The sequence below is a fragment of the Oncorhynchus nerka genome, linkage group LG24, assembly GCF_034236695.1.
Source record: "Oncorhynchus nerka isolate Pitt River linkage group LG24, Oner_Uvic_2.0, whole genome shotgun sequence".
NCBI lineage: Eukaryota > Metazoa > Chordata > Actinopteri > Salmoniformes > Salmonidae > Oncorhynchus > Oncorhynchus nerka.
In genome coordinates this window covers 17,648,886-17,663,064 of record NC_088419.1, presented here as the reverse complement: position 1 = coordinate 17,663,064, position 14,179 = coordinate 17,648,886, and the positions used below count along the sequence as shown (strand labels likewise).

General features: G+C 41.5%; 2 protein-coding genes across 2 annotated transcripts; one reads left to right on the top strand and one right to left on the bottom strand.

The window, feature by feature from the left end:
- The first annotated feature begins 3,058 nt into the window (after positions 1-3,058).
- LOC115107606 (proteasome subunit alpha type-6-like) lies at positions 3,059-7,723 on the top strand. Its single transcript, XM_029631044.2, has 7 exons — positions 3,059-3,247; positions 3,829-3,923; positions 4,024-4,105; positions 4,307-4,462; positions 4,733-4,911; positions 6,807-6,901; positions 7,183-7,723. The coding sequence occupies exons 1-7, from the start codon at positions 3,172-3,174 to the stop codon at positions 7,238-7,240; spliced, it is 741 nt and encodes a 246-aa protein (XP_029486904.1). The 5' UTR covers positions 3,059-3,171; the 3' UTR covers positions 7,241-7,723.
- A 1,415-nt stretch (positions 7,724-9,138) lies between these two features.
- Positions 9,139-11,647, bottom strand: LOC115107605 (NF-kappa-B inhibitor alpha-like). Its single transcript, XM_029631043.2, has 5 exons — positions 11,322-11,647; positions 10,697-10,805; positions 10,159-10,455; positions 9,779-10,036; positions 9,139-9,563 (listed from the first exon to the last, which is right to left on the bottom strand). The coding sequence occupies exons 1-5, from the start codon at positions 11,567-11,569 to the stop codon at positions 9,531-9,533; spliced, it is 945 nt and encodes a 314-aa protein (XP_029486903.1). The 5' UTR covers positions 11,570-11,647; the 3' UTR covers positions 9,139-9,530.
- Positions 11,648-14,179: the final 2,532 nt, after the last annotated feature.

Sequence of the window (14,179 nt, the reverse complement as noted above, 5' to 3'; positions counted from 1 at the left end):
GACAAGATTAGATTCTTATCTCAAGAAATCATCTCAGTATTTTGAGATTTCTTCAATAATCTTAATTTCTGCTCACACTGTAATGAACAAGAGGAATTTATGAAGAACTATTCACATTTGATGGTATAAAGTCAAACAAACTTTTTCAAAATTATTATTTTAAATGTCACTACACAGAATTATGAGTTTCCTAGAACTATGTATTCTATAGATTTTTTAAAAATGTAATCCTTATAAGGATAAGTTCACACATGTCTGGTATAGTAATGTGTCAAATGCATACATTTTACATTAATGGACTCAGATCCCACTGATTTCAATGTATGTTAACTTGTTGCTTCACCTTTAGTGGGAAATATGAGGCAAACTACTGTATGGTGGTTCTGTATGAACATACTGTATATACTCACTGCAAGTGGAGATCCCCCAGCAACCCATGGATATGTCGGTGACTTTCTGTCCCACACATCACTACATGAGAAATGGGGGTGGGGTTCTTTCCTCTCAAAAAGGGTAAGTAGACTATATCCTCCAATGAATGAAAATACTGCTTCCTTTGATACAGAAAGAACAGAAGTGAGAAGGACAGAATACAGGAAGAGGGGAAGACTAAATGAGAGATACCAGGTCTGTTTGGTGGGGGGTGGGGGGAACTGTCTGTATACACTGTGAAATATTAAAACAAGGTGGCAGGTGGTGCTTTTCAACAGTCATTTTGTATTTTCCAAAGATTTTTTTTTAACAGGACCTATTGTCATCATACCCTCTTTGTTGTTTCTGAAAAGTTGTGTCTGACAAGTTTATACCTACTGTATGCTCTGATATTAATCACAATAAGGAGTCTGGAGTTATGAAATCCTTTTTGGGCATTTCAGTCTTTCCCTATAAAGCCCTATCTCTCAACATTATTCAACCCAAGGCACCATTTAGTTACAAGGTGTGACTATGGCTATAGGCCTATGTGGTGAGCTTTGCGTGTGAGCTATTGAATGGTGTATTACCAGCCTTACAACACCAAATGGAAGACATTTTGGGATTTTTTGCTACATAAGGCTGCAGTGTGTGCGTGCGTGCGTGCATGCGTGCGTGTGTGTGAAAGAGTGAGCAAGTGGCACGTGATGTTGACACATCTCAATGAAATGACTCTTCTTTTTATATATATATATATATATTTCCTTTTAGTCATTGATTTACGGATTTGATTCATTGAGAACATATCAAAAGCATCCAAAATATTTAATCCTAATAGTTTTACTGGTTGTCAAACTATACTGTAGCTAGTCACCTGAGTCATTTGATCTGAATGTACCAGACTAGTAATACATGATAAGGAAGCAATTCAATCCAGCCAAGAGCCTAACAGTTAAGTGGGACAAAAGGGAAATAACCTGCATGCCAAGTACAGTACAGATGTAGGATCTGGCTACAGCAGGAAAATAATCCTGCAGCAACAGAACATGTGAATTATGATGTGGATTATAATGAATTTATATTTTTGTAGGGGTTGATAGATTTTTCATTAGGGCAAATCAAGTCTGACATTTTAAATGGAAATTACAAACATTAGAAGCCTTTTTAAACCTTGAATACACTACATTTCATTTCCTGCTGTGCAGGTACATTCTCTGAAACAAAAGAGTGATAAAATGAAGATCCTACATCTGCAAATAGTCAAATTATTAACCCATTATAATCCCTGTTCTAAAACACTCAGTCAAGCCGACCAGGAACAGGGAAAAGGAAAGTACTGCATGTTCTGGCACAGGGAGTAAACTTGTTTATTGATGATTACGCATAAACATCTCATTTGAAAAATGTTTCCCTTCAGCTATCGAGTGCTTTGCTTCCTTCAAATAAACTGTTTATCATTGTCTTACATCAGATGACTTCACTGCTCTCTAAACCGATCGATGCAGGCTGAATCGATGTGCTATCTCATTTAAGACAAAGCTGTTTCCTTATTCTTTGCCTGATAAAATTCCTGGCAGGAACTCCCTTTTCTCTCTAGAGGAGCACACAGAGGCCAAAGAAGTGCTTTCAAGGCAACTGGGAAGTCAGAAAAAATAAGAGGTCATATCATGACGTAAGTGATCTTCAGGTTGGAAAGTGGGAACTCTAGAATGAGGCCCGAGTTCCCGACTTCCGAGTTAGATGACCGTTCAAAATTATTTTTCCCAGTCAGAGCTTGTTTTATTTAGATTTTCCAGTTGTCTTCAACGCACTGAAGTCAGAAGTAGGAGATTTCTGAGTTCCCAGTTGTTGTGAATGTGGCAAGAGACAAGCACATGGAGGATCATGACGACACTCCCCTCTGAATAGTAGTCTGTCAGTAGGGCCAGATACCGTAAATACCTGATGAATGATGAAGAGTGTGAGTAGGCCTATCGATACAGAGAAAATGGGCTGCTCATCATCGCAGAAAAATGTGGTTTACCTTTACCTGTTGGAAAAGGTGACATTTATTTTGTCCAATTAATCACCAGAATTGGTCATTAATGCCTCGAATATGAAATACAAACTTGTTCTTAACTGACTTGCCTAGAAGGTTAAATAAATAGAATAGTTTTTCAAAATTTTACCTTTATTTAACCAGGCAAGTCAGTTAAGAACAAATTCTTATTTTCAATGACGGCCTAGGAACAGTGGGTTAACTGCCTGTTCAGGGGCAGAACGACAGATTTGTACCTTGTCAGCTCAGGGGTTTGAACTCGTAACCTTCCGGTTACTAGTCCAACGCTCTAACCACTAGGCTACCCTGCCACCCCATTAAATAACTTTAACTTATATTTTATAATACTCTATTATATTATATAATATTCCTCAATATAAAAATGATGAACAATAGGGGCTATGAGTGAGCAAGTGGCCAATGTTGAGGTGAAGAAAATAAAGAAAATGTATTCCCCTGACTTTTGTAATGTTTGCATAATCCGTTGTATACTCTTTGTTTTTTTCTATATTGTTTATTTTGAATTCACAATAATACAATTTAAAAAAGTGTACGTTACCATGACAACCCTGGATCACTGCTTATTTGACCTCGGATGTAGTTACAATTTATTTGTTACTTCTTCCGGGTGTACATAATTGTTTTGTTTGCATGACGTGAGATTTGCGCATGCTAAATATTTGGGACTAGCTAGCTTTTTAGCTAACTAAATTAAAACCAACATGTCGCGGGGCTCAAGTGCAGGTTTCGATCGTCACATCACCATCTTCTCTCCAGAGGGTAGACTCTACCAAGTTGGTTAGTACAGTGTATTTTCAATCGTATGCCGGCTAGCTAAATGCTCAGTCATGGTTCCTAGCTAAGTTAGCGCTAACTGTAACCACAGACAAAGGGGAAACCTATCTTTGCTGTAACTAACTACAAGCTGCAAGTTAGCAATAAGCCTACTTTTCATTTGAAAGTTATTTTGAACGAGCTAATATTCTAGCAAGCTACACCAGTTCAATATCCACATATTTAAACAGAATGCTAGCTAGGCTAACACCCGGTACATGTAAACTCAAGAAACACAATGAACATAACGTTAGCTAACTAGTCAACATGAAGTTGGTTGTAATTTTTTACAAGATAGCTACTGAAAACATGTTGCTTTCTTTTAGTAGTTAGCCTAATAGCATGTGAGTACGGCTTGCTAGTGAGGATAGCTAACTAGCAAATTATGTTGCTAGTCTCGCAGTTTATCATCATGGTATACCGTTTTTTCTCTGACAGTCTTATATAGTGGGACTGCTTTTATCTGTTGAAGTGATTTTTTTATTGTATGCGTTAAAATTATGTGATGTCCTGAATAACCCTGTTTTATGTGTTGTTTTTGACAGAGTATGCTTTCAAGGCCATAAACCAAGGTGGGCTCACGTCAGTAGCAGTCAGAGGTAAAGACTGTGCAGTAGTCGTCACACAGAAGAAAGTACCAGTAAGTTCAGCTGTAAAACTCATGGCTGTTTACCTCATTATGGAGTAGTACATCAATTGTATTTCTTAGAAATTACATCACCTCGTTTTGTCTCCACAAGGACAAGCTACTGGATTCCTCCACAGTCACTCACCTGTTCAGGATAACGGAGAACATTGGCTGTGTGATGTCAGGGATGACAGGTAGGCTACAATACCCAGCACAACAGTCTTCAGCAGAGCGATGGACCATCCAGGCTTCATAGCAGACAGGCTACTCTGGTTGTTACTCACAACTCAACTCCATGTGTATCTCAAAACACATACTAGTATATGCATGACCTTTTACCTTGTCCTGAACAAGTCCCAATGCTGTTTCTAACTGCTTGTCTCTCCCACCCCCAGCGGACGGCAAGTCCCAGGTCCAGAGAGCACGCTACGAGGCAGCAAACTGGAATTACAAGTATGGTTATGAGATCCCAGTGGACATGCTATGTAAGAGGATCGCTGACATCTCTCAGGTGTACACACAAAATGCTGAGATGAGGCCACTGGGATGCTGTAAGTGCATGTTTATTTGTAAGTCGCTCTGGATAAGAGCGTCTGCTAAATGACTTAAATGTAAAATGTAAATGTTTATTCATGTTCACCATCACTGGATATAAGTTCTACGGTCAAAGAAACGCAAAAGTGATGATCCGTGTTGTACTCTTAATTTTCCTTCAGACATTATAGAAGACAATGCATCTCTTTCCCAATATTATTTACAACTGTCAAAGAATTCTGTGCGTACTGTACTTCCTGTTTGACTAATAGCATGTCTCTCCTCAGGCATGATAGTGATAGGTGTGGATGACGAATGTGGTCCCCAGGTGTATAAGTGTGACCCTGCTGGATACTACTGTGGCTTCAAGGCCACCGCTGCAGGGGTCAAACAGACAGAGGCAACCAGCTTCTTGGAGAAGAAGGTTAAAAAAAAACTTGACCTGACCTTTAAAGAAACTGTTGAGGTAGATATACCCTTTTACCCCGCTAACAGTACATACAGTACAAGGTTTAGTGATGCCAAGAGTGTGCAAAGCTCTCAAGGCAAAGGGTGGCTACTTTGAAGAATCTAAAATATATTTTGATTAACACTTTTTTTGGTTACTACATTATTCCAAATGTGTTATTTCATAGTTTTGATGTCTTCGCTGTTATTCTACAATGTATTAAATAGTCCAAGTAAAGAAACACCCTGGAATAAGTAGGTGTCCAAACCTTTGACTGGTACTGTGCATTGAAATTAAAGTGAAATGAACCAGTAGGCGAGATGTACTGTCAGAATTTGGTTCTCTCCTCTGCAAAAACAGTGGATTACATTTACATTACATTTAAGTCATTTAGCAGACGCTCTTATCCAGAGCGACTTACAAATTGGTGCGTTCACCTTAAGACATCCAGTGGAACAGCCACTTTACAATAGTGCATCTAAATCTTTTAAGGGGGGTGAGAAGGATTACTTTATCCTATCCTAGGTATTCCTGAAAGAGGTGGGGTTTCAGGTGTCTCCGGAAGGTGGTGATTGACTCCGCTGTCCTGGCGTCGTGAGGGAGTTTGTTCCACCATTGGGGGGCCAGAGCAGCGAACAGTTTTGACTGGGCTGCGCGGGAACTGTTCTTCCTCAGTGGTAGGGAGGCGAGCAGGCCAGAGGTGGATGAACGCAGTGCCCTTGTTTGGGTGTAGGGCCTGATCAGAGCCTGGAGGTACTGAGGTGCCGTTCCCCTCACAGCTCCGTAGGCAAGCACCATGGTCTTGTAGCGGATGCGAGCTTCAACTGGAAGCCAGTGGAGAGAGCGGAGGAGCGGGGTGACGTGAGAGAACTTGGGAAGGTTGAACACCAGACGGGCTGCGGCGTTCTGGATGAGTTGTAGGGGTTTAATGGCACAGGCAGGGAGCCCAGCCAACAGCGAGTTGCAGTAATCCAGACGGGAGATGACAAGTGCCTGGATTAGGACCTGCGCTGCTTCCTGTGTGAGGCAGGGTCGTACTCTGCGGATGTTGTAGAGCATGAACCTACAAGAACGGGCCACCGCCTTGATGTTAGTTGAGAACGACAGGGTGTTGTCCAGGATCACGCCAAGGTTCTTAGCGCTCTGGGAGGAGGACACAATGGAGTTGTCAACCGTGATGGCGAGATCATGGAATGGGCAGTCCTTCCCCGGGAGGAAGAGCAGCTCCGTCTTGCCGAGGTTCAGCTTGAGGTGGTGATCCGTCATCCACACTGATATGTCTGCCAGACATGCAGAGATGCGTTTCTCCACCTGGTCATCAGAAGGGGGAAAGGAGAAGATTAATTGTGTGTCGTCTGCATAGCAATGATAGGAGAGACCATGTGAGGTTATGACAGAGCCAAGTGACTTGGTGTATAGCGAGAATAGGAGAGGGCCTAGAACAGAGCCCTGGGGGACGCCAGTGGTGAGAGCGCGTGGTGAGGAGACGGATTCTCGCCACGCCACCTGGTAGGAGCGACCTGTCAGGTAGGACGCAATCCAAGCGTGGGCCGCGCCGGAGATGCCCAACTCGGAGAGGGTGGAGAGGAGGATCTGATGGTTCACAGTATCGAAGGCAGCCGATAGGTCTAGAAGGATGAGAGCAGAGGAGAGAGAGTTAGCTTTAGCAGTGTGGAGGGCCTCCGTGATACAGAGAAGAGCAGTCTCAGTTGAATGACTAGTCTTGAAACCTGACTGATTTGGATCAAGAAGGTCATTCTGAGAGAGATAGCGGGAGAGCTGGCCAAGGACGGCACGTTCAAGAGTTTTGGAGAGAAAAGAAAGAAGGGATACTGGTCTGTAGTTGTTGACATCGGAGGGATCGAGTGTAGGTTTCATGTGGATGAGATTGTGTTGTCTCTTTCTTTTTTCAGACTGCCATCACCTGTCTGTCTACAGTCCTGTCCATTGATTTCAAGCCCTCTGAGCTGGAGATAGGAGTCATCGCAACAGAAGACCCTAAATTCAGGTGAAACACCACTCTGCTCTGAACACATCATTAGTCCCCATAGAAAATACAGGAAGACCTTTGTTGTTTAGAAAGTGTGTACAAAAGTTAGTTTAGATGTGGTGGTGCTATATTGGGCTCTCCCACTAATGGACCACCAGAATACTGTTGCAACAACAATAAACTAGTGAGAAATGTAGAATTTTAGTAATCCTTTCTGTAAGGTAATGCCTAAGAAAACTGTCGATCCTGGATGGACAAAGGTATATTCTGTTCTATTAATCTGTCTTTTCTGCTTGCAGGATTCTGACAGAGTCTGAGGTGGACACCCACCTGGTGTCCCTAGCGGAAAGAGATTGAGCCCAGATAAACTACAGAGGCCCAGAGAGATGTGTAAGGCCCAGTCAGAGAATTGTGGGATTTGTAGTCCCCAAGTTGAAGAATGGTGTTAATCCTTGTTTACTGTATATTTGCCCCCTGTTCTATAAAAAAAAAAAGTTAAATATCCAGTTTTGATTAATTTGTTTTCAGGTTGATAGCTCAATGCCAGAACGGGTTTTCACTCCGGCACTAGGTTAACAGACTGCACAATATTTTCTGTGTGTATTATTCCACCTTGTATTTTTGAAGTTTAAACCCTTTTCTAATGTAGGCTTATGCCATTTTCATTTTTGTAATACAAAAAAAAATGTATTCTCAATGTGTGATCATAGATTTGACTGAATTATGTGCACCATGCCTTGGTTATATGACCTAGTACAAACTTGAAAATGTTTGTACCTAAATTGGGTAACCTGACTGAGACTTTTTGAACATTGCTGCAGAGTAAAACATTTGACTTCCTGTTGTGGTTCTGCTCATTTAATCACATGACATACTATTGAAGAGCTGTGGTGAAGGTTCTTTACTACAATCAGTCAAAACTGGTTGTGACCTGTTTGCCTCCTTGTATCATGATTTTTTTTTTGTATTTTCCATTTCCTTCAAGTCAGAAATAAAATGCACCTCTGGTGACAATCAAAAGGCAAACTGACTTGAGAGAAGTGTGCAATATTTCTATGTGATGAGGGAATTGGGAAATATCACATCAAATTAGGTTTATATAATAGAGGCTGAAAGACTAATCTGAAGTCTCAGCGTTTGTTTTACTGGCCCATCATGTTAGTTCTATGTCCAGAGGATATGAATAGATCACATGCAGAGATATTGGAACTGTTGTGTCTTTGGGTGAGGCTGAGTCAGATTCCTTAGGAAATCCCCTGAGAATCCAGAGGTTAATAGGCCAACTGACATTTGGCTCACAGCAAATAGGCTGCAATTAGAGGGTCCATTTTACACTCCCATTATAACAGTAGCCAAGGACCATATCTTTCTCCATCACTGATTATAATAGTGTGCTAATGGGAGAAAGGGTTGTAGAAGATACATGAGTCAGTCTGTCCAGGAAGATAAATTGTTTAGTTTGAGCAATAAATGCTTTTGCAATTTCCCTCTGACAACTTGGGTAAATCCATTCAGCTGAAGGTAAGTCATGTTGTGCTGTCTCTAACTCTCCTTATGACTGGTAGTACTAATAATAGGCATGGGTAGTGCAGTAAATTTAAAGATTTCTTATATTGGTGAACAGTAGGTTCTTCTACAGGAGTCATCAATTCCCACACACACTTATTCAGCAGCACTTCCAAGGTGGAATGTTTTATACGGAACAGTAGTTCCTCTTACACATCCAATTCAAGGGGACTTTTAACAATGTGACTCACAGATAGTGACCTCGCCCCAACCAGGAAACCCCAGACTGTACTGATGCCGCTCGTCGGAACTCGGATACTCAGAAATTTCCAACCTGCTGATTTGTTTAACGAGGCCTGTATATAACTACAACCAGTTAGCATGTTGGAAATTTCAGAGTTTCCTAGTTCTGACTAGCACATGGAGGTGGCATAAGGGAAGATCTCAATTGCATACTCCAGGCTTTCTCATCCAATGGGTTTTGAGAGAGAGTATGCAATTGAGATTTTCCCTTTGTGTTGAGTGGGGGAAGGGGACTTTAGTTGTCTTGCAAGTCTATGAAAAATGAACATGATTCTTGTGTGGGATTTTCATGTCAGTGAGTGAGTAGCATTGGCTAAGTGAGCCAGTTAACTTAAGGGTTCAAGTCTATATTGCTGTGTAACAATGGCCATGAAGAATTACTAGAGTGTGACAGAAAATTAACTACAACCAGAGGGCGTAAGAGTAGAAAACAACAGTCAAAATCCTTTTTATATTATAGATGAATATTTTAATGATTCTTTTCAATAGTGTTTCACTCACATTTAATAAAAACATTCACAAGTATAAAAAATTATATCTCTGTATTTACAATATATGATGTCTGATATATACATGAAAATAGGATAATTCTCTCAGAGGTTAGGGCTCATATTATGCTTTCCGGTGCGTTTTATTTTCACCGACCACAAGGCTTCCACCCCAAACAAATGCCATCTTCAGCCTTGTCTCTCTGATGTCTTGTCTTTAGGCCAGCTCTATGTGGCTCTCCCCCTAAAGGCTTCTGGGACCTGGAGTTCCCACTGTGCTTTGATTGGACTGGACAGGCCAGTAGCAGCTTCATCGACTTGACTTCACACCACCACGTGATGCGACTGCTTCAATTCTGCCCAAATGTAATGTCATCGTACATCTGTGGAGAACGAAAGTAACAACATTAGGAATCTGTAATCGCAACTGTAATTTAAATAGAAGACAATATTCCTTTAGTACTATAGCCAATCCATTAGTCCAGATAGAGCCGTTTCCCAATCCCCCTAGTAATGCAGCTTTTTTTATTTAAACTTTATTTATACAAAGATCAAATCTCTTTTACAAGAGAGACCAGTGTGACTTTTAGTATCTCACCTGTTCATCACCAGACAGGCACTCCTCCTCACTCTCCTCTGATTCGCTCTCAGGCAGCTCTCTGAGTTCCTGGGCCGTCTTCTCGTACAGCTGGTGGCGGATCTCAGCATTCTGACGCCCGTAGGTCAGGTGGAAAGGCGTGTAGCCCCCGTACGTCACACTGTTGACGTCTGCCCCCATGGAGAGGAGCCGGTGGACCAGGGATGGGTTCTGGAGGTCCACAGCCAGGTGAAGCGCTGTACGACCGCTACAATGTTCCTGGGGGAAACAAAAATACACCATACATTAGTTCCTTTGGTCTGTGAATACATTTAGGTTTAAATTCATCAATGGGGATTCTTGATTCTTGGCATAAGAGCACCTGTGTGATGAAACCTTACCTGTGCATTGATGTCGGCACCAAGCTGAACCAGACTCTCCACCATGGAGAGGTATCCGTTAATGGAGGCGAGGTGGAGGCAGTTGTGTCCGCTGTAGTTGGGGAAGGTGAGGATGGAGCGGAGGTGGCGGGGGCAGTTCTGGGTGATCACACTGAAGGAGATGAGAGAGCCCTTCTTACAGGCGATGTGGAGGGCGGTGTTCCCACTGTCGTCTGCTATCCGCGGGTCACACCCAGCCTTTAGTAGCCTCTCTACCAGATGGGGCTGTTCTGTGATCACTGCCAGGTGGAGCGCCGTCTGAAAGAAGAATACGAAGGTGGTAAGCTATTGATTTCAGGTGTAAATACAACCATTTAGATGGCTTGTTTATAACTATGTAAGTGTAGTGATATTTTACCACCTGTTTCAAAAAAGACTGTGTTTTATCAACCAATTCATTTTGTTTTAATTAACCTGTTAAGTTTGTGTTTTAATTGTTCTATTTTTGTCATCTTCAATTAGTCAATTATACAAAAATGTATTGGTTATCTTTAATTACCTGTCTCTGATTGTTCTGTGCATCCAGGAATAGATCATCATTGTGTGACAGTTTGATCATCTGCTCAGCATGTTCTGTGGCTTCATGAATAATGGCCAGGTGGAGAAACCTATGTGGAGGGGTAAAAGAAAGAGTTAAAAACGGCTTTGCTTCAAATACGCACGTCTGAGAGGAAGTGGTTGAAAAAAAAGAACAAAGCGCGAGCACTGGAGCATTGCGCAAGAATGGATTTTTTGGGGGGTTATTTCCACCAGTTGCGGCTTGACACATCTGATACATTATCAGTTCCTGGCAACTCGCCAGGGACTTTCCTAACTGCGCATAGCTGATTTTAGCGCCGCCCAGGGGTAGCTCTGAACCAAAGTACACACTCAGCGGACAGCGGAGTCCAAAAGTCCTTTTGTTTACTTGCAAATGCAGACTATCAGCTGACTAATTTGACACAACTTGATAACAGGCGCATATCTGTGCGTTTTAAAAGTGATTTAGGCCTACAATGCAAATGAAGATAAACTCATTGAAATAGTATAATTATAATCCAAAATAATACAGCACTTTATGCAAAATCATATGCATTCATAAAACATACCGATGCAACATTACCCAAAGATAAAAGTGAACTTACGTGTCTCTGTCCTCGGTCACTGTTTTCCTCCAAGGTTCATTACTGCAGGAGTTTGACTTGACTTCGACGGGGGCCACTCTCAAGTCCTCCAGCTCCTTCACAAGGTTACCATATTCATCATCTTTTAGCGAATCCAGACCGCTATCAAAACGGTCTTCTTGGCTAGGTATCATTTTGCCAAGTTTCGATACCCGTTCATCGACGTTATAATCCATTTGGTTGTCGTTTGAAACTCTATAAACATCCATATTGAATAGACTGACTGATTGACTGACAAGTCCACTCACTACTCTGTTCCCTCTCAAGTCTGGAATGGAGTGCGTGTTGAAGGGAGGCGCCAGTGGCTTAAATATTCTAGCGGGGAGGAGACAAAGAATGGGGGATTTCCACGTTGAGTTATCTCGACACAACTAGGGAAACTCATAGACCGGGCTTTTATGAGAAAAATTCCCTCTCGAATGAGCCCCATACTCACGAGTAAGAATGAAAACTTGTAGTTTCCTATTAGACGTACCTGTGATGCAGACATAAATACGTTCAATGAATGAGATGAATGAGAGACAGACATTAGAGGTGCCTTTGACTGGTTCTTGAAGAATTCCCTTTTCACTTGGGGAATTAATGTGTCATAACAAGTTATATGGGGGGCATAACTGTTCTGCACCTTTTGACTGTAATGCCATCATCAGGTAACTGTGCAGAACCAGTGTTAAATGGAATGTCAATTGAAGGTCAACCACAGTGTGAAATATCGAATTGGTTTATTATTAGGCCTGCCATATTTGTTATTATTGTGCTATTACACTTCTGCACCTCGCCTGGTCTCATACATGAACAACTACATGGATAAAATGCATCTCTGCAAGCATAAACGGATAAGAAATTGCCAATTTAATATCTATAGGTGGCCAGGTTTTATTCAGGTTGGAATACCATGCTTGAGGGATGTTTGCAGCCTTCATGTCAGAATACAGAACAAAAGCCCAGTATGGGGAAACAAAACCAAAATATATCTTGCTGTTGCATGGTTCACAGGTGAATCAGATGGAGCTGGGAGATTCAGGTGATTCCACAGGGACTCTCTGATTGCAGAATAATAACACAGGGTTTGGTACAGAGGTGGAAAAAGTTACACTTTCCAAATGGAGACAACCCCACTATGAAACAGACACTGCTGCGTGTTTCCCCATGGGATATAGATATAGCCTACTGGACAAACCATTCATGTGCTGCACATACCTAATGTAATATTTACATGGTATTTTGATATTTTATTAGGATCCCCATTTGCTGTTGTGAAAGCAGCAGCTACTATTTCTGGGGTCCACACGAAATAATTAACCAAGACGTAATACAGAGCATTAATAGACAAGAACAACTCAAGGACAGAACTATATACTGTGCATTTAAAAATGGCACACGCAGCCTACATATCATTACAACCACACAAAGTATCTAAGTCAAATAGGGGAGAGGCGTTGTGCCGTAATGTGTGCGTTGTGCTGTAATGTGTTACTTTCTCTGTTTTTGTAAAAAAACAGGTTTGCTGTTCATTTGAGCAATATGAGATGGAAGGGAGTTCCATGCAATAATGGCTCTATATAATACTGTACACTTTCTGGAATTTGTTTTGGAGTTGAGGAGTGTGAAAAGACCCCTGGTGGCATGTCGGTGGGGCAAGTGTGTGTGTCAGAGCTGTGTGTAACTATTTGGAATTTTCAACACATTAATATTTCTTATATAAAGAAGAATGGATGCAGTCAGTCTCTCCTCATCTCTTAGCCAAGAGAGACTGGCATGCATAGTATTTATATTAGCCCTCTGATTACAATGAAGAGCAGGACGTGACACTCTGTTCTGGGCCAGCTGCAGCTTAACTAGGTCTTTCTTTGCAGCACTTGACCACATGACTGGACAATAATCAAGATTCGACTAAACTAGAGCCTGCAGGACTTGCTTTTTGGAGTGTGGTGTCAAAAAAGCAGAGCAACAAAAGGGTTTCTCCAACTTTGTTGGCTTTACCTTGCGTGACAACAATTATAACTGTCTACCTAGGCTAGCCTCACCCTAGCTGACAAGTGTACTGAAAACTCCCTGTTTGCACAGGGAAGGACGCTTTTAACAACATAGCAACCGTAACCACAAGCAGTAAGCATTCACACCTCTGTGGGGCGATACTGGGTGCTACTGTACATAAACACTTACACACACCTTCCTAAAAAGGACAAGCCAGATGACATATAAAGGATTTCAGTGTGAGTGTATGCATCACACCACCAGGAGTCATGGCAACAGGCAGGTACACTCTTCTATCTGTGGGATTGTGATTGGTCGGCTGTGAATTCCACACATTCTTTCATCTCTGCCAAGTAAAGTATCACAATACTGAGTCTAGGTTGGGAACATTATGTGCTTTTTCTGAAGGGGAGTAACCATGCTTCCTGATGCTATCATGTCTGTTGATGGTGAGATTCTTTCAAGGGAAATGCCTATTCATTTGTAAATAGGAAGTTCCTACTCATTTGTTGTAGTAAAATGCAACATCCTTCCTTTGAACACTTTGTTCTGTGTTTACTGTGGTTTTCACGCACACCATTTCTATCCCCAATCTCTCTCTAGATTGCCCTCTATTGGGTTGCAGTTGTAACAGCTACTTCAATCATTTACAATTACACAAATCAAATCATTGTTCAAGGCACCACCTACACTCGTTTGCAAAGTTAGTCCCCTTATGATGTTTCCACTGATCTAATCATTTTAACATTTAGTTTTACTCCAACTTTTAACTTCAACTATCTATTTATGGGACATGATAACATCTTATATTCAGCTGATTGTGTAGGTTCAGTTTTATTCAT